Genomic DNA, 19801 nt, shown 5'->3' on the forward strand with positions numbered 1-19801 from the left:
GCGATTTTACACCGGAGCTCGGAGGCGGTGCGGATCACGGCGAGAGCCGGTGCTGAAGCGGTATGGACTGGGGCTCCTGCTGCTGGCGGGATTCCGGTGCCCTCCTGGTCTCGGTGCGGTCCAGGCGCCCGTGCGCTCGGAGTCCCGGTGCTACTACGTGCGGATCGGGGTGCCGGCTGGTATCCTGGTGCCAATGCGAGTAGGGGTCCCGGTACCGGTGCCCGCCCCGCCGGTCAGGTGACGGTGGCTGGAATTTGACACCGGCAGCGACGACGGGAGCGGGATGGAGCCGCCGCTGCCCCGCACTGCGCGTCCGCCTGACGCCGCCGGCACCGCACCCCCAGACGCGGCGGGAGCGGCACCGGGAGCAGCGGCGGGAGTCGGTGCCGGCGGGGCAGCGCCGGCCCCCGCCAGCGCCCCGCCCCGGCGCAGCGGCGGCGGGCGGCGGGGGGCGGCGGGGAGCGGAGGCGATGCGGGGCAGCGGCGGCCCGGGGGATGGTCCCCGCCGCGGGCACGGTGAGTGCAAGCCGGGGTGGCGGGCGACAGCGCCCGCCCCAGCCTGCCGGCGGCCCCGAGTCTCAGCGGAGGCTCGTACCGGGACTACGGGGGGGCGAGGGGAATCCGCTTCGCCACCCACCTCCCGGCAGTACTCGCGGGTCGGTGAGGGCTCTCTGGCCGCCACCGGGCAAGTCCCCCCCCGGCCGGCTACCGGGGTGCCGAGCCCGACCCGGCGGCGGGAAGCGTTGGGGGCCGCGGCGGGGCCAGGGCTCCCTGCCGGGGCGGAGAGAGGCGGCACCCTGCTGCGGGCGCCCGAGGGGCACGGGGACGAGCTCTCCCGCCTCTTCCCTGGGCTCCCGCCCGTCCCGTTGGGCACGTCGGACAGGTGTGCGCCCCGGGCGGTGGGCAGGCGAGAGGAAAGGGGCGGGGGTACCCTATACCCCCCGGCTCTGCTGTCCCTGAGTTGGGGTCGAGTTTGATCTCTGCCGTGTGTCTCACGTGTCCGAGCCCGGTCTTCCAAGGCTTTGCGGGGCGGGTGCCCGCTCCTCATCATACGTGGGGTTGATTTCTGACCCCCATCACTTATTCTTGCCAGGGTCAGCGCGGAGGGATGGAGGGCCTCCGCCGGTGCCCGCAGGTGTCCGAAGGTGTCTCTAGGCATCCCTCCGCGCTACCAGGTGGGACCCGTAGCTGCAGGGCTGGCACAGCTACTCCGAGAGCCGAGACACTCATCGCGGGCCTGGGGCACCCGCTGGGCCTGTGTGGATGCACTTCGCGAGTGTCTGCTGCCTCCCCCGGGGGCCTGGTGCAGCCACGGGACATCGTCCCCCAGCTCCCCGTGCACAGGGCAGGCAGAGGGGCTCTCGCCGGGCTCTGCACAAGTGAGTGTGAAGTGGCTGGCTCAGGGATTGCACCAACAATTGCTGTTGCTTAGCCCCGGCGGGGGACGCATGTGGCGGGGGTCCAGGCAGGTGCTCACTCGGATGGGTTCGTTTCCTGCCCTGGGAAAAAGCCCTCCTGTGTCTATGAATGGCGCCGGCAGGGCTCTGGCAGCCGTATCTGGGGTAGATCTCAGACAGATTTCCCCGTACGGGAAATGGGGGTCTGCTGTGGGGTATGCCGGTCTGGCACCCCCGTGGAGTGCCCAGGTGCTTGCTTCAGCCCTGGCCGCGCTGGACCAAAGGAGATGCCGAGCGGGGCTGCGGGGCCAGCGTGGGCTGCGGTCCTGCGCGCTCGGGGAGCTGCGCCTGTGGACGGGACCCCGAGTCCGAGGAGGGACCGGTTGTGTTAATCCATCGCTTCGGCTCTGGGGCTCCCGGTGGCGAAGGGAGGCTGCCCTCGTTCGGCGCCCCGCCGGCAGCGCTCCCGCTGCGGAGTCCGGGGCCGTGCTGCCGCCGGACGGGAGAAGCCTGAATTGCACCAGCTGATCCGTCCAGTCCCGTCCCGTCCCGTCCCGTTCCCGTCCCGTTCCCATCCCGTCCCGCCGGGATGCTGGAGCCGAGGGGCCGTAGCGGGGCGGAAGCGAGGACCGGGGAGCCGTCCCTTCCCAGCAGGGCGCAGGGACCCTCGCCGGGCCCCTCCGGCGGTGCCGGCCTGGGAAATCCATGACCTGGCGGCAGCGGCTGGCGTGGGGCCACGGGCCGCCACGGGAGCGAAGAGCAGCGTGGGCTGTGTTTGGCCAGGCTGTGGCGGCTGGCGCGGCCGGGGGGCTGGTGCGAGCCCTGCCGACACCGGACCCGTGTCACAGTGCAGGGTGGCATCAGATGCCACAAATGGGACCTGGGGATCATCCCCTGAGATATTAGAGAGATTGGAAAAATTGCTTTTTCCTCTCGTGCCAGCAGTACCCAGGCATGTGCTTTCACTTTTTTTTTTGGTCAGGAGTGCTCTCCTCAGCGTATCCCCGTCCCCCATTTCTTCCTTTGCCATGGCAGCAACTGGGACATGCTGGGGCATAACCAAAGTCATAGAGGGATGGAGGAACTTCTGAATGCAGAATGTCACTAAGCTCCAAGCAGACAGTCCCATCCTGAGAGAGAGGGTATGCAGCAGATGGACCAAGGAGAGTACAACCCCTTTTGGAACCGCTTCTAAAGCCCTTCAAAGCCAGAGTATCCTAGCTTTGGACACCGGGGCACCCCTGCACCACAGGGGGGAGCTGGGGAAGGAAGCGAAGCTGCGGTTGCAAATGGGAGTTACCCCAGCACCTCCTGGGAGACATCACTCCCCTGAGACCATGCTTGCTACTTCGCTGGGACCACCCACAGCAGGGATGCAGTTCCTTTCTGCATGTCAGGGCAGTGGATGCCAAGCAGTGGTGTTGGGGTGAATGACTACAGTGAGCCCAGCATGGTGTTGCATACCCTGCTATGTCCCCACAGGACCTGCCTGACCATCCTGACCTTTGCTGTCCCACTTATCCAGGCTACTCAGGGGTTGTGTGTCCCAGCTTGGCGCAGGCAGCAGCCAGGGGAGCCAGCGCAGGGCCAAGGGGTGGCTGCACCCAAGGACCCTGTGCTAATGGATTTGGAGTTTCCAAGGTCAGGCTCCCACTGTGAGCAAGAAAAACATTCCCAGGGAAGGGCCATGGGAAAGGGCCCCCCTGTGCAGTGCTCCCAGTCCCAGCAGCTGCCTCACAGCCCAGCCTGGCATCACAGGCTGTTCACACAAGGACATGGCTGCATTGCCCTTGAGGAGAGGTGCTGTAAAAAGGCTGGGTTGCCCAAGCTGCCCGGTCTCTTGGAAGGAGTGTTCAGTGTGGTGAGGATGCCTGGCTATGCCAGGAGAGGAGAGGGGTAGGGGTGGGCCATGAATGGGGTGCAGGAGGTGTGAGGTTCTGGGGGGCAAGGGAAGGGGTGGCACACTTGGCCAGGGCAGGGGAGGCATGTGCTAACTCCCAGCCAGTCAGCTCTATTCCCACCCTGTGTGGACACTGACCCCAACCTCTGTACTTGCAGCTAGCATGGACCAGCGACAGGGGCCACCAGAGCGAAGGCCTGCAGGACCTGCCACGCACCCGCAGCCCAAGGTGAGCCCAGACCTGTCTGGCTGCAATGGCCAAGACTACATGACCCCATCCCCACCCATTCCCAGCTCATGGAGACTCATTCCTGGCGTGGGAACCCTGGTCGGGGGTGACCTTGCTGTGCTGTGAATTGTTGCAGGAGGGGACACTGTGGGGATTCTTTGCCATCCTGTCACTGCTGGCTGGGCTGGCCACAGGCACCCTGCGAACACCACACTGCAACGAGACGCTGGACACAGCCCCCACGCCACGGGGCATGGCCACTGACAGCCTGTCTGTGGAGGATGGTGTGGAGGCACCACTTACTGCTGCCTGGAGCCAGCTGTACGGTGCGTTTTGGGACAGGCCCCTGAGCTTGGCATGGTAGTCCCATGTGTGGGACATACGCAGGTTGGGAGGTGGGGGGTGGGGAGCAGCTTGTGTGGGGCTGTGGCTGCAATTCGGGGCTTGGATGAGGGCATATGAATGCATGGCGCCCTGAGCTTCATGCTGGCAGAGCCCTAGAAATGAGAAGATGGGAAGATACCTGTCTGGAAGAATCTTCCCACACATCCACACACCCTCTCAGGCACCAGCCATTGTCATGGTGGGTGATCAGAAGGGATCTGTAGGTCACAGTGGGGACTGGCAGGCTCAGAAGGAGGGCAGTGGGTGCAGGATGGGTCCTGACAGCACCATCTCCTCCATGTGCAGGGGACAACATGACAACAGGTAGCCCAGGCACCGCAGAGATGACGGAGGACCTGCTGCTGCGTGCTGAGCGCTCACCGCCAGGCGCCAGCAAAGCCAAAAAGGCGCGGAAACCCTCACGGGGCACCCGTGGGCGCAACTGCCACATCCGCAACCTGATGGTGAAGGTGCGTGACCTGGGCCTGGGCTTCAACTCGGACGAGATCGTGCTCTTCAAGTACTGCAGCGGGTCCTGCCACCGGGCACGCAGCAACTATGACCTGACGCTGGGCAGCCTGCTGCGGCAGCAGCTCATCACCCCGGGACCACAGGAACGGGTCCTCAGCCACCCCTGCTGCCGACCCACCCGCTATGAGGCTGTCTCCTTCATGGACGTGGAGAACACGTGGCAGACAGTGGAGAAGCTCTCAGCAGCTGAGTGCAGCTGTATTGGCTGAGGAGGGGGCCGCTGGCTTGGCCCCAGCTCGGCATATGCTCACAGACTCCAGCTTGCCACGTGCAGTGGCACTGTTGCTCAGAACAAGGGTCTGGCAGAGGCTGGTGCCTCTGTTATTATGTGGCCACAAAGAACCGAGGTGAGATGGAGTCATGACTGGGGTGTGGGTGGCCAAGCCTGCTCCTGCTCAGTGCCAAGCAGCTGGTGCCACTGGCTACATGGGCTTCTGCCCAGGTGCCTGGGCTGAGTCCTGGGAGACGAGCTGAAGAGAGTATGGACCATCCCCACCGCTCCCAAGGGTTTGCCAGCCCAGTGTCCATCAGCAGCACTCCTGCCCCTGTGCTCCAGGGGCCAAGCATCACCCAAGCTTCCGAGGGGGCAAAACCTCCCTGTCCCCTCGGGGACCCTGGGGCCAATGGTGCAGGGAAGGGGTGTCCCTGAGGGCAGGGATGCAGTGGGGCCAATTTGCACCAGTGTGGAATGGGGTGCCTGCACCTGGGCCAGCAGCAGCAGGAGCCCCTAGTATTCTGCAGGGTGTTTGGTCATAGACACCCACTGGGACCCCCACCCCTGCCTGGTTCCCAGGGTAGTGGCAGGGTCCTCCCACTGCTCCGTGGTGCTGTGGCACTAAACTATTTATTACTCTAAATTATTTATTTATTGTTCTCGAGCGGCAGCTCCTATTTATGACTTTGGGCCCCCGGGGTCCGGGTGTAATTTAACCCCAGCGCTGCACTAAAGCCCTGGGCAGCGCCCCGTGCACCCCGCACCCTTTTTCTATTATTTGTAAAATTCGAGGGATAAACTCTATTTTTGTACAGTCGCCTTTTCCTGTAGCAATAAAGCGATGGGCTGCGCGTCCAACCCCTGCGTGTGCCCGTGATGGGGACGGGGACGGGAGTGCCCCTGAGGTGGCAGCGGGAGGGTGCGGAGCGATGCCGGTGCGCGGTGCCCGGCAGGGGACGCGCGTGGGCCGGGACTACCGCTCCCGGCGTGCGGCGCGGCGCTGCGGCAGGTCCTGGGCTGCCCGGCCGCGCCTGCGGGGCCGCGGGGAGAGGCGAGGCGGGGCCGGAGAGAAGGGGAGCGGGGCAGTGGGGCTGCTCGGGGAGTCCCGCGGGCGCCTCCCGGCCCGACCGCCGCGCCGAGCCGAGCCGCCCCGGTGCCGCCGCCCCCGTCGGGGCGGGGAGGCGGGTCCCGCCGCGATGCGGCTGCCCGTGCGCCGCCGCTGTCGCCCGCCCGCCGCCGCCTCCTGAGCGCCGCCGCAGCCATGGAGCGGAGGGCGGAGGCGCCGCCGCCGCAGGGCCTCGACTTCACCGTGGAGAACGTGGAGAAGGTGAGCGAACCGTGCCGGCCCAGCCGTGGCCGTGGCGGGGCGGGCGGGGGCTCGGCGGCGGGATGCTGATGGTGCCGCGGTGCTGCGGGGGATGCGGCTCGGGGAGCGGGGGGCACCTGCTCGGCGGTGCCGGGCCCGGCGGCGGGCGGCGTCCCCTGTGCCTGCCGCTGCTGGGGGCCCGGGTCATGGGGCTGGAGGGGGAACCGGGGAGGGAAAATGATGTGGCAGGAATGGGAGCAGAAGGGAGGGGTTGTGTGTGTGTGTGTGTTTCTGACTGGCGTCCTCTAGGTTGCCAGATGTAGCGCTGGGCAGGGAGAGCCCACGGGTCTGGTCCTGTCTGCTGAACCAGCTGCATCAATGCGAAGCCCATTATCAGTGTCTCCTTTAGGCAGGGAAGGAAGGAACTTTTACTAGGTGCTGGGAATTATTGGGTATTATAGTTAGGAAAAGCCTTCAGCAGGCAGATGGTCCACGGATACCTTTCTAAACCAGGAATCCAGCCTTTTTGCTCCTGCTGAAGCTCAAGGTCTTTCAGGGTATCTGCAGGGTAACAGGAGTGAAATTTCAGTTGCTGAAATCTGGGATTCCAGGAATGGCCAAGGCAAACCAAGGCCTGCTGGCATTACACTGCTGCTGGGATGAGCCCTGAGCAGCTGATGTGTGACCTGGGGTTCATCACAGAGGCTAAACAGGACACCTCAGTGAGCGCACCTGGAAGAGCAGCTGAGCAAAAACCTTCCCTTGGCCACCTTGGAGGTGATGGGGGCAGGGCAGCAGAGGATGCATCCCTGAAGGGCAAACAGCAAGTGCATCACTCTTCCACTTACCCTGTAGCCAGACGTCCATAGCTTGGTCCTCAGACAGTTAGTGGGAATCCCAGTGTCCTCATTTTTCCTCTATAAGAATAGACTGAGATCCTTGCCAAGGCAATACTCATGGGCGTGCTGGTGGGCACATAGAATCATGGAATCATTTAGGTTGGAAAAGACCTCTCGAATCATCATGTCCAATGGTTAGTGCAGCCGTGCCAAGCCCAGCACTAAACCATTTCCCCAAGCTTTTCACGCTCATCCCTCCCCAGTAGGTTACCTGGCCTCACAGGAGATGTCAGGTCAGGGATGTCAGGTTTGTCACTGGGTGCTGGTTGCCTCTGTGGCTGCAGGTGAGACACAGCCCACCTCTTCCAGGGAGATGGAGAGAGAGCACAGCCGGGGGATTAACTGATGTCTGGAAAATGCTACATTCTTTCAACCTTCTGCAGCTGAATCTGCATACATCCAGGGCTGCTGGATGATTTTGCCTCTGACTCCCTTTCTTTTCCTCAGACACAAACCGCTCCTTTGTTTGCACCAACAATGAGGCGCACATTTGCCCGGGAAGGGTGGGCAGTGCCAGGGTGGGGGGCACCCGGCACAGCCTGGCTGAGGTGGGGCTGTGCCGAGAGGCAGCTCATCCTTGCCAAGCTGCTCGGGATTTAGTCTCCCAGTGTCTGGGAGGAGGCAGAGATGCCCTCTAGGATGCTTCATCTCCCCTCCCCCAGCCTGCCTCTGCCTCTCCTGATCTCTGCTGCCTTTGCCATCTCAGTAGTGTCCTCTGAAGGTGCAGCTGTGGACTGCAGTGGGACTCTGAGCTGCTGGTGGGGGGCTGCAGCACAGTCCCTGAACAGGGAAAGAAGCATGGGCTGGGATCAGGAAAAAACACAGAGGTTCAGCAGCTCAGAGCCTTCCTGTGTCGGTCTTTTCCAGGAAAGTCTGTGGGGTACAAAGTGAAGGAAGGATGGGCTTTTGCTGGGAGCAGGGTTGGTGGGAGGCAGGTGGGTAGAGCCACTTTGTCAGAGGTGATGCTGGCAGATGAGTGATGCTCCTACTGGCCTGGGTTTTTCCACCTGACAGGTTTTGTGCATGGCTCTATTAATAATGCTGAATACTGATTAAAGTCGGGGTTTGACTCCGCTCTGAGTCAGTCAGTGGTAAGTGCTGGGGTTAGGAACAGCATGAGGAGCTGGTTATCTCTTAAATCAGAGGGGTGAAGTCTTTCCAGGTCCCCTGCAGTGGCAGTCATCATGTGTGGCAGTTGTAGCTAGGGCAGTCGGGCAAGACTCTGCCTGTCACACTCTTCTGATGGTTTTCATGGAGAAGATTCTGTCCCTGGAAAATCCTTTTCTACCCCTACTGTTGTTTATTATGCAGTGGGATTTTGCAGGGTTCTGGGGTGCCTGTGTAGCTGAAGAGGATCATTGCTGTGTTTATGAATAACCAGTGCCAGAGAGATATCCCTCCAGCTGTGAACAGTAGTTTCAGGGAGGCAGGAGAGTGCAGGTGCTGGAGGCAGGGCCAGCTGACAGGTCCAAAAGCCTGTGGACAGGTGCCACACTTTAGGAACCATCTGAAAGTTGCTCCCTCTATTTTTTCACTCTGTTTTTCCATAGGGAGCTCTCCTTGGCACAGGGAAGGAGCGTGGCTGCACTGGGGCTGAGCTGTTTTGATAGGGTTACTGTGTCAACATTCCCCGTCCTAGCTGAAGGCTGCTTTTTGTTTTCTTCTGAGCCTGACCTAGATGCTGCTCTGACTTCAGCACAGCTAGAGCAGGCTGGCATGGCCATGCTGTGTGAACCTGCTGGGAGTCCAGCAGCTCTGGGCTGGCTCTGCTTCCCCTGCACCTGCTGCTGAGTGGGGCTCTGTTGCTGTGTTTGGAGGGGTTGGAGGGAAGGGAAGGCTGGGAAAGGCAAGGGCTTCAGGCTGTGAGAATGCTCAACCTTTCATTGCCTAAATGGTACAATCTGGTTTGTGACCTGTATGTGCTTTTGTGTGCCTAGGAGTGTGACTGATAGCCTGGTGCTGGGATGATGATGAAGATGGATTGCAGATGTTTAATCCAGGCTGCTCTGTCCATCTCAGAGGAGCAGTGCACAAGCAGGACTTGTGCCCTGCAGTATTGGTTTCCCTCAGCACTAAATACTGCAGTATTGGACAGGAGAGGAAGAATACGAGACCCTCCTCACATGTTCTTAGTGCAGCTGAATCTGCTTCGGCATTATCGCCCTTTTTGAAATAAGAAAGAAGGCAGTGCCATTCCTCCATGAATTTCCCAAGTGCAGACTCTCGCCCTCTTTTTTTATCTAGTTTCATCCAGGTCTTTCCTCCCTTGTCCTGCCTCTGATCCTCTGGGGTGTTTGTAATATTTGCTGACGTCTTTTCCCTAGCACATTAGCGGTCTGGCATCTCTGGGCCTTCCAGATTGCTGTGTGCCTCTCTGGAGATGGCTGATGAATGCACAGAGTCTCTCCGGCAGGATGGGTAGGCGGGGTGTCATGGAGCTGACATCCGGAGCCTACCGCAATGGGAGAGGGATGGCTTTGATCACTGCTCCTCCGAGATTCTGAGCCTCGGGGATGTGGCAGCTGCTGGGGCTGCCTTCTGCCCGGGAGGATGGGGAGGAGGAATCAAGTGCATCTGGTTTCTTCGGAAGGCTATTGCCTATCTTCAGAAACCTGATCAAGAGAATTACGAGTACTCGAGGCTGAGGGAATGGCATCCTCTGTCTGGATCTTAGAGGCAGCCCACATGTATGAGATGTTGCAGCCACACTGGGGATGGTAGGCTGGGGGCCTTAGGAGAGATTCTTGCAGAATTGAGGGAAGCAGAGAGTAATCTTGTTGTATGTTTAAGCAAGTATTCTTGCAGAAGCAGATTCCAGCCAGAGCCAACCTTGGCTGAACACATGGATCCTTCCTGTGGTATGTATGGTGGTGATGGGATGAGAGGGCAGCATTTTGTCCAGTGCTGGTCTGAGCTCTACAAGGGCCATCGCTGGAGCATCATCTCAGCTCTGATGTATTATGGTGCAGGAATGGATGGGATTAGTGCCTGGGCTCCAGCAGAAATTCTTCTCCATCATAGAAGTGTTGGGTAGAAACAAGGGATAGTGGACAGGGGTGTTTGGCTCACCCTTGCAACTCATCCTGGGCTTTGTGTCTCCAGGGTTTCTCTCTGCTCATCCTTTGCTTTTTCAGGCTCCTGCCCACTCTCACTGGGAGCGCACGTGTCCCACAGCCCCTGTCCCTGCTGGGGACCACCCTAAGCTCTGCAGAGGGCTGATGGCAGTGAAGTAATGGGAGGGATGCCAAAGCTGCTGAGCTGTGTTTGGGCTGCAGTCTCTTCTGGGCAGCTGAGGACTTGCTGTGGGCAAGCTGGACTCAAAGAGGGGCTTCAGAGCGGCAGCATATTTTATTAGGAGACGGGAGAAAAACCCTTTTCTTTTGGACTGCTGGCAAAATGTGGGTCCTTGAACAGGATCAGCATGCCTGGCGGCGCACACCCGGCTTTTATTTTGCATCTATTTTCTATCCTCAGCAGGCTGCTGTCTTCCCGGGGTGCTGGCTGCTCAGCCTGCCCCACTGGGGCCGGGGGGGCCAGCTGCTGCAGGCAGGGGAGGCAGGGATGATGTTCCCTTCACTTGACAGAGCCAGGGTAATGGCTGTGCTGTTGCAGGCCTGGAGCACTGACGGTGCGAGTGCGTTCAAGTAGAAAGGACAGTGAGAGATTGCAGCGGGAGACATCCCGGGGGTCCTGCTGGAAGGAGGCTGGTGGCTGCCAGGGGCCGTGGCCACCGCTGCCCGTGCCATTCCGTGGCTGTGGGCACGCTACCAGGAATGTATTTTGCAGCTTTCTGTTTCCCCAGCTGCGATGCAGGCCTCGCTCAGGGCCGTACCTGCTGTCAGCTCTGTGTGCTCCAGCAGACTGGCCCTTGGAGGGCAGCTGTCTCCCCATGGAGCCCCCAAAAACAGAAGGCAGCACACTCCTGTTCTGGGATCAGAGCCATGTGTCTGAGGCTCGTCTTGTCACCCCATAATGGCATGGACACAACACCTCTCTGCAGGGTACCCCATGTTAATGCATTTACGCAGTGCAGTGAGGGAGGCAGCCTGCTGGCACTGGGCTCCCTGCAGAAGCTCTGAAGGGTAAGAGCTGGGGGTTTTGGGCTTGTAGCAGATCCTCTTCTCTGACTGCAGCCTAAGATCAGGTGCCTGTGCTTCGCTGTAAGTCCCCTTGAACTGCTCCCATTCCACCTGACAAAGGAACCAGCATGGCATCTCTGACCCATGTCTTTTGGCAAGGCTGCCCTGCACCAATGCAGCTTACTTGAGGGGCTGATGTTGCTTCAGTGACTAAATCTTAACTGAGGCTTTGATCACAGCTTTTTAGAGTAGGGAAGAGCTATCATAATAAGCTTGAATTATTTTCAGCCAAGCAGAGCTCTTGTTGGAAAAGGCTCTTTCCCTGGCCAAAGGGCATAGCTGACAGCCGGGTTGTTTACCAGCTCTCACATTACAGGTCTAATTGCAGAGAAGGCAGGTCTGGTGTCAGCTACCCGTTCAAATTGGAATGCACAAAGCCTCCCAGTACAACGATGTCACCTGATTTCTTGCCTTCTGCTTCTCTTGGTGCTAATGAGTTCCCTTTGTCTTCTCCAGTGCTTCCTTATGGCCCTCAGGGTGCTGGTGAGAGTAGCCAGACTAAAGTCCAACAGCAGCCCATACTGTGCCTGGTCTGGCATGAGGGCAGTGTCTCCTTGCTGAGGAGGAGCATGCTGGATGTTCAGGCAGCCTTCTGCAGGGCATGGGGTCTTGCAGTCCCCTGCCCTATGCTCTCAGCAGATGATGGTACTCAGCTGATGTGCGTGGTAGACCAGGGAGAGAGCCTAGTCTGCTCCTAGGGGCTTTTTCTGCTGCTTTGATCTCAGTTAGGATGATCCCAGTATTTATGTCCAGCCTTGGAGGTCCTCTGGAAGGGTCTCCCACATTGTGTGGAGTACTGGATTGGGTGTGCTGTTGGTAGCCCTGGGGCATGTGCTGCTTTCATTTTTCCTTTTTCCTTTTTCCTTTTTCCTTTTTCCTTTTTCCTTTTTCCTTTTTCCTTTTTCCTTTTTCCTTTTTCCTTTTTCCTTTTCCCCTGGTGTCCTGTGTGCAGGCAGGAACAGCCATGCTTTTTTCAGGAGCCACCACAACCAGTCCCCTCCCAGGCAGGGTGCTTGCAAAAGGGGGCTGAGATAGTGAGTAGATGCTTTTTTCCAGAATATTCTTTTAACTTCCAACAGCTTGTAGCATGAGCTTCCATTTTCTGAATTTCTATGTGCAGTTGGTAGACTTTTTCATCTTGCCACTCACCTTCTCACCCTGAGGCGCTGAGTGGAGGCTCCAGCATGTCCTTGAGGACCTTTGCTGGAAACCTCCCCTGAGACTGCCTGCAGGAGGAGCGGGAGGAGCAGGGCTCTGAGCTGGTGTTGCTGGCGTGGATGCCTCTCCAGAGAGCTCAGGTGACGGTGGGGACTGTGCACAGGGTGGCATACAAGGGATGCAGGCAAGGTGCTGTTGGGAGAGCTGTCCACATATCTGGAATGCTGGCCCTACCTGGGAAGGGGTCTTGCGACCCAGCTGCTCACTGTTCCTCTTAATGCAGGGGTAGTAACATCTCCCCAGCACAAGTGTTGAGAGGAGCAGATACAATAGTGCTCCCTCTTTGACACTGTTACAATGCAGCAGCCAGGATTTTTTAGCATAGCCCGTGCTGGAGTCTCTGACAGGGCTGCATGCAGGGGGTGCATTAGTGCAGGAGGTGTGTTATTGAAGGATATGTGAGTGCTGGAGGTGTGTGCAGGATTGGTACCTGCTTGCGCCTCAGCTTCATGTTGGGCTTTTCCTGGTTGCTCACTCCTCTCCATTCAGTTGGATGATCACATGGAAGCACCAGAGGCTGCTGGCTTGAAGCAGACCCTGTTTGCAGGATCAGACCTTAGCCAGCAGCACTGGCAGCCCCAGCCAAGTGGAGGATGAGACCTCAGCCACTTCCCAGCAGGCAGACTGTGTTTGCCAACCCCTGTTCTGCTGCCCTGCCATGGTCCCAGTCACCTGTGGTGCTGTGCAAGTCTTGCCCTGCACGTACATTGCTCCTGGGGCTCGCTGTGTTGTGTCTGGAGTGTGCACAGTGCCATGCTTTGCCTGGCAGTTTCCCTGATGAGAGACTGGCATACAGCAGCTCTGTTGCCAGCACAGGTGAGCAGCTGGGGGGCTCATGGGTCACAAACCCAACGCTGTAGGCCAGGTCCATCCTACACACATGGTGAGGCCCATGTTTTACAAAGCTTGTACAGGTTTAGAGGTTAGAGTTCCTGTGTACACATTGTGCCTTATAATACATGATGCATAGGGATTTTTTTTCTCCCCATAATTTTCTAAATGGTGGCCCTATTCAAAATAGAAGAAATAAATTCTTCAGGAAGTGCTTGGAGGTGTAAAAATAGAGGCTGGGAAGAGGTGGGGAAGGATCCTGGGGTTGGGAGCATGCAGAAGGCACTGCTTGTTTCACCTTGTGACAGTGCCCAGCAAGCAGGGAGGGGAAAGAATGGGCTGTCACCATACTGGGAATCTCAAGTGAGATTTATTTGGGAAGGAAAAAAAAGCAGCAAGCTCTGATGGGAGCAAGAGATTGAGCTGGTAATGGTTGGGAGCTCCAGCTTCAACCCTGCTGCAGGATGACTCAGTCCTTAGCACAATGTCGGGGTAGGAGCCAGGTTCCTACCCCCAAGAGTGGCTGAGCTTTTAGCACATCTGCAGCTGCTGCTCAGTAGTGAAGTAAATTGTTGCTTTGCTTGGAGGGGGTGACAGTGCTTATCTGTGCCCCAGCAGCTGAGTGATACTTCCTGCATTCAAGTCCAGGATAGCTGGGAACAGAGCTAATTACTGAGGGCTCATGGTCTCCCCTTGGCTTGCTCTGTTGGGACAGATTTCTCTCTCCCGTGTCCTGCTTATGTAGGTTTAATGTTTTCTGTGTCAGGATAGGTGTTTTAGTGGGTCAGATGCTGTCCCTCTGCAGCCCATGTTGACTGACTCAGTCTCCTATGACGTACTTCGTAATTTCTTTCTTACAAAGAGGTTATCCTCATTTTCCCCTGTCACAAAGTCTTGAACAGTGGAGATTCAAACTATGACCCAGGCAATGCTGACTCTGTAAAGTTCCTGCCATATTGTCCTGCTCTTTGGCCTCACGCTGGGAAGCAGCAGGAGGCACAAGCACTTGCTTGGGAAGCTTGTTCCTGTGCCCCAAGCTGCCAGTTCTGCATGCTTAAAAATAGGGTTTAAATCCTCTACTGGGTACAAGAACCACAAGAATTACATAGAGCTTTTTAGAGGGGGGGGGAAAGGCTATTTGAGACCTGAAGCCAGGGTGGAGACACCAAAAAATCCTCTGCACCTGCTGCAGTCATCCTCTGATTTGCTGGTGGGGTGTGATGGATGCCTGATTGCCCAACAGGTGTCATGGATTTTCCCTGCTCCTGGCGTGTGCAGTCAGCAATTTGAAATGAAACATGCTGTGCCAGGCAGAAATCCTCACTGCTGGAAGATGGAGTTCATGCAAGGGGTAGTTATTCTTCCCCTCCTTCTGTGAGAACGTCACTGGTTGCTGGCTGTACCCACTCAGGATAAGTAGCTAATTAAGGTTGGACTTCATATGTGTATAATAATCCTCTGGAAATAAACCCTTGTAGCCTGTGTGAAGCTGTTCATGTGGATCTGAGCTATGCAAAGCAGTAACTAGATCTCACAAAACTGAAGGAGCAGGTAAGTGATGTTTCCCTTCTCCATATGGAGAGATGGACTAAGCAGCACTGGACTGTCACAGAAAGTGGTGGCAGAGGCAGGGTGGGATGCCACCTCTCTTGGCTTAACTGTAACTGGGTGGGTTTGGGAATAGTTTGAAGGGACTTAATGAGAAACTAATCCCTGAATTTAGTGACTGTGGGTTTTCAGGACTCTGAATAACCTGGCAAAGATGTGCAGTGGCTCTTGCATTCCATGGCATCATGGATCCAAGCTGTGGACCACAGCACCTTTCAGAGAGGAGGTATGAGTGGATGGCAGGAGTGTTGATCAGCCATGTCCCTTACAGTCCTCATGTGGAAGAAGGGTCCTGCACCCACCCCAGTGTTGGCACATCAGCAGGGAAGCAGGCAGATTCAGCATGAGTGAAGGTGATGATGGGAAATGACTAAGGGAAAGACATTTCTAGAGTGAAGCATGAGAGGAGGGGAAGGATGCTTTGCAGGTCCTCTCCTGCTCCCAGATCACTCTCGCTTCTCTGAGGATGGGAAGAGGGAGGCCAGCTAACACAGACTGCCCTGGGGAGGGGGGCTGGCTGTGCAGGGCAGCCTGGGCACTGGGCTCCATCTTAGTAAGCCTTTCCCAGGCAGGACAGGCCACAGTGGTGCTCCTCAGCTGCTCTAGTGTGCTTCCCTTTCTCTTCCAGGCTCTCCATCAGCTGTATTATGACCCAAACATCGAGAACAAGAACTTGGCTCAGAAATGGCTGATGCAGGCACAGGTGTCCCCCCAGGCATGGCACTTCAGCTGGCTGCTTCTCCACATGGACAAGGTGCCTGAGATCCAGTACTTTGGTGCCAGTGCTCTCCACATTAAAATCTCCCGTTACTGGAACGACATCCCAGCTGACCAGTATGAGAGCCTCAAGTCGCAGCTCTTCACCCACATCACGCGCTTCGCCAGCGGCTCCAAGATCGTGCTGACCCGGCTGTGTGTGGCACTGGCGTCCCTGGCGCTCAGCATGATGCCAGAGGCCTGGCCCTGCGCTGTGGCAGACATGGTGCGCATGTTCCAGGCGGAGGACTCCAATGTGGACGGGCGGGCGCGGTGCCTGGCACTGCTGGAGCTGCTGACGGTGCTGCCTGAGGAGTTTCAGACCAGCCGCCTTCCGCAGTACCGCAAAGGCCAGGTACGCAGCGTCCTGGCGCAGGAGTGCAGCTCTGTCTTCCCTTTGCTGGAGCAACTGCTGCAGCAGCAGGACTCCCCGGGTTTCATCAAGCAGAAGGTGCTGAAGTGCTTCTCCAGCTGGGTTCAGCTGGAGATCCCGCTGATGGACTGCGAGAACCTCATCCAGGCAGCTTTCACCTCTCTGCAGGACCCAGAGCTCTTTGACACAGCAGTGGAGGCTGTGGTCAATGCCATTTCCCAGCCCGATGCCCAGAGGTAAGGGCAGCCTCTCCTGTGTGCTGCAGGCTGGTGCTCCTGGACATCAGCAGGGAAATAGGGTGGGAAGGAAATACCTCAGACTATTTTCTAGCTGTCGTTGGCTGAAGGTAATGATGACAGGGTTTGGAAGTGGAAGCGTATCAAAAGCGATTGGAGGCTCTTGGTTTCTCATGGTTGGTCCTGGAAGGCTTTGCACTATGATTGACTTGTAGGGACCATGAAGTCTTGGGCAGCTGTAGCCCATGTCCACGCTGGCCTCTGAGGCAGACAAGGATGCGTATTTCTGGCTCCTTGTGTCAGATCCTGCAGCAGCCAACCGGAGAGCAACCGCCCAGTTCCTACCAGCAGGAGTTCAGAGACCTTCCTCTGCCTTGCGCTGCTGGTCCAGCCAAGGAATAGCATTGAATCTCTGTTTCAATGCAGAGATAATAAAACCAGATCTGTCTTTTTTTCCCCTCCTCTTGGCTCCAACAGCTTGTGCCAGCCAAGGACTCATTCTTTGTCTGTGGCCATGGCTGCCCTGGGAGCAGCTGAGCTGGTCCTGCTGAGGCTGCACTGTGGGGCTCTGAGCTTGTCTGCTTGGCTGCATTGCCTGAGCTGCTGTCAGCTCTTGGGACCAATGCCTGCAGAAGGGACAGTACATCTCTAGTTCCCTTGGCCACATCCCTTCCTGGCTGCTTAGCAACCTTCCCCCGAAGAGGAGGGTTTCCTTGAAGGCTGAGCTGCTGCCACTGTGCATGCCCTGTGCTTCGCTGCACATCACGCAGGCTCCGACCCTCTGCAGCGGTGGGAATGATGCTGCCACTGCAGTTGTGAGCCCTGGTCCTCCCCTTGGTTAAGGGAAGGGGCAGCCTGCACCGTTTCCCAGCTCTAGGGCAGCCTGAGGCTGTCCTTTTAAATGACAAGGAGTTGCATCTGTGGACTGCAAATCCTAGTGCACAAAGGGAACCATCAGGATTTTAATGTGTTGCTGGATGGGGGGAGGGGTTGCCTCATTTGCTAGTGTTTGGAAGGTGACCACAAACTTTCTTCTTGTGCCTGGCAAAGGCCGTAGACCTGCTCAGATCCTTGTTGCAGGTCTGGGGCAGAAAGTGAGAAGGTTTGAGAAGGTCACCTGCAGTTCTGAAATGTTGGACTCTGTCTTCCTGTTTTCCTTTTGCCTTGAATCTCAGAGGTCCCTTGAATGTGATTCTATACCTTTGTGCAGGAGCCTGGCCCTGCAGTGCTGCTCTTTGATTGCATTAAAAGGCTGAGTTTTCTGCTGAGCTTTCAGAGCAAAATGTGGAGAGAAGTGTGACTGACAGTGGGGTTTACTCTCTGCTTCTGTGATGACCCTGCAATGCAGTTTTTTGGCCCCATTCAGACCTACCATTCTGGCTGCTCCCTTACAGAATCTTCAGCACTTGCTCTCCATCCTTCTTCCTAGAGGCATCATCAGCCATACAGAGCACCCTCCTGTCTGTAGGCGTGCAGGCAGTGGCCAGGATAGGCAGGCAGCTGGCCTGAAAGGCTACCCAGTGTGTGAGCCTGGTGCAGCTCCTGCCCCGGGGTGTGGGGACAGCAGTGGCATTGTCTCGGGAATGCCCTGCCAGGCGGCGTGTGGTGTCGCTGCTTCCCAGCCTGGTGGGCACTCTCCTCCCCTTTGTTTCTTGTGTCTTCTACAGTGCGTTCTTCCTCCTGCTTCCCCTAGTGCCAGCTGTCACACCCCTCTGGCTCTGTCACTCAGCCAAAGTGGATCCAGCTCTTTCTCAGAGCCCCCAGGGAGTCTCCTGACCTTTCTGTCTCTTATCTTGATAGTCTGGGTGATCCCTGCTGCTTTTCAGCTGCTCTCTTCCTCCATGGTCTCTCGCCTTTGTTTCCTCAGGGCTCTTGGCTGCAGGCTTGGAGCATTCTTGGCACTGGGCTGCTGGCATGGTCCTCTCCAGAGCTTACTAAGGCATTGCTCCATTACAGGGTTAGTCCTGGGGCTCACCACTTTGCTCTGGGTTCCCTGAGTGCTTTGTAGACTTTGTCTTCCCCCCTCGCTCCCTCCCAGCTGTCTTCACTGACATTTCTGCAGAGGTGACCACATGCAGGTGTGCTTCTGCCACCAGGAGAAGTCTCAGAGGCTCATGAATTTGGTTTCTGAATTTGAGGGTTAGATAGTTTGTGGGTCATTTTCCCAGGGGAGCACCACCTTGCAGGGCAGCTCTCCTGCTGCAGCAGGTGCACAGCACCTGTGTCCAGGTGGAGGGCAGGTGTGACCTCATGGGTAAGGACCACATGGCCCTGGTGCTGCCCCACTCTTGGGTAAGTCACTTGTGCTGGCAGCTCCTATTTCCCTACTTGCAAGGAGCAGTGAGTGGTTTCCTGCCTCTGAGGTGTTACTAGAAATGATGCACCAGAGATGTGTAGGTGCAAAGTGTTTGATCTCTGTACCTGCCAGGTGGGTGGGAGCCCTGTGAACCCAGAGAAGGAGATAATGCTGGGTGTTGCCGAAGTCTTGATGCTGCTCCTCTGTTAGGACATGGCATTCCTGAGAAGAAACCTTGGAGGCTGGGCCAGGAGTTGGCACTGGAACATCTCTGAGCACACCGCTGCTCTTGAAGGTGGTGGGAAGCTCCTGAGATGCGGGAGGGGAGGAATGGAGATAGTGTTGCATGTCATTTGCAGAGGAGAGGCTTGGGCTGTATTTTCCATCTCATTTGAGGATTATCCTCTCAGCAAAATGGGTCAGAGAGCTTGACAGCACGTGCTGCAAGGGGAGAACTGGCATGTGGTACTTGACGTTCCTGTAGTGCAGTGGATAGCATCCAAGTGGGATAGGAACCTCTTTATGGTGTCTGCCCATGGTGGGAGTAACAAAGCATGGATGTTGGACACTGAGTCTCCTCTCTGAAAGCAGCAGGGTGTTGCTACAGTAGTGGAGCTGGCAGGATTGCAGGTGTCCATATGGGATTGCCTGGTGTACACCCCATCTCTTTCTGGTCTTGGTACCTGGTGCTGAATTTTTGAAGAGGAATTTCACTTGAAGAGTTTTCCAACAGCTTCATTAGAAACAAGAGCGTTAATAAGATTGGGTTATTATCTCATCAAGATGTGGTTCAGATTTTGGGTCAGGAAGGATGAGATTGTCCCATACACCCTTATCTCCACTCTACAGGTTGTCCCCCACACTGGTGCATTTTGTGGAAAGTTGTGGGAAGAACAAGAGTAGGTGTTGGTCCCACAGAGGGATCTGCAAATTCTGCAGTTCACTGGGCTTTGAAAAGGGACCAGACAAACCCATTAAAGCAAAATTTGCTCAGCTCCTAAATATCAGGATAGCAAATCTTGCTCAGGAAGGCTAAGACAAATCACTACAGGGACCTGCATGGGCAAGAATCACCATGTGGCTGCCATGTTCATATCTCTTTCACAGACATTCACAGTTTATGGCTGCTGGAAACAAGCTGGGTACCCAGGGCTCTTATGACCTGGGATAGTTTTGTCTTCTTCTGCCTGACAGTGGTGTGGGAGGTGGGAGGTGGTGGCTGGCAGCACCTCCTGGGGCAAGCTCTGCACTTGGTCAGGGATGTGGCATCAGCTGGTCCTTTGGGCTGGAAAGCAGCACTGACCAGGTGGAGTGACCTGGGGCTCCATGCTCCTGGATATGGAATAGAGCAGCTCAGCTCTGGCTGACTTGACTGCAGCTCTTGGGTGAGTGGTTAAAATAACTCATCTAGAGCAAGCATTTCCCTTCTGGCTAGGGACCCTTGCATCCAGGGTGCCCTTACGTCTGCAGAACAGTTAGCAGAG

The 19801-nt window shown here is 57.1% G+C and overlaps 2 protein-coding genes across 3 annotated transcripts in view; both read left to right on the forward strand.

Annotated features, from left to right (window-relative positions):
- The first annotated feature begins 470 nt into the window (after nucleotides 1–470).
- On the forward strand, nucleotides 471–4650 carry ARTN (artemin). Its single transcript, XM_062497260.1, has 4 exons — nucleotides 471–516; nucleotides 3456–3526; nucleotides 3663–3852; nucleotides 4217–4650. The coding sequence occupies exons 1-4, from the start codon at nucleotides 471–473 to the stop codon at nucleotides 4648–4650; spliced, it is 741 nt and encodes a 246-aa protein (XP_062353244.1).
- A 1266-nt stretch (nucleotides 4651–5916) lies between these two features.
- IPO13 (importin 13) overlaps nucleotides 5917–19801 on the forward strand; it is a 31322-nt gene continuing 17437 nt past the window's right edge. For both annotated transcript variants that reach the window (XM_062497257.1, XM_062497259.1), the window contains exons 1-2: nucleotides 5917–5982; nucleotides 15285–16021. In XM_062497257.1, coding sequence (XP_062353241.1) covers nucleotides 5917–5982; nucleotides 15285–16021 — 803 coding nt within the window. The remainder of the gene's footprint in view (nucleotides 5983–15284; nucleotides 16022–19801) is intronic.

Source organism: Cinclus cinclus, chromosome 8 (assembly GCF_963662255.1).
Source record: "Cinclus cinclus chromosome 8, bCinCin1.1, whole genome shotgun sequence".
NCBI lineage: Eukaryota > Metazoa > Chordata > Aves > Passeriformes > Cinclidae > Cinclus > Cinclus cinclus.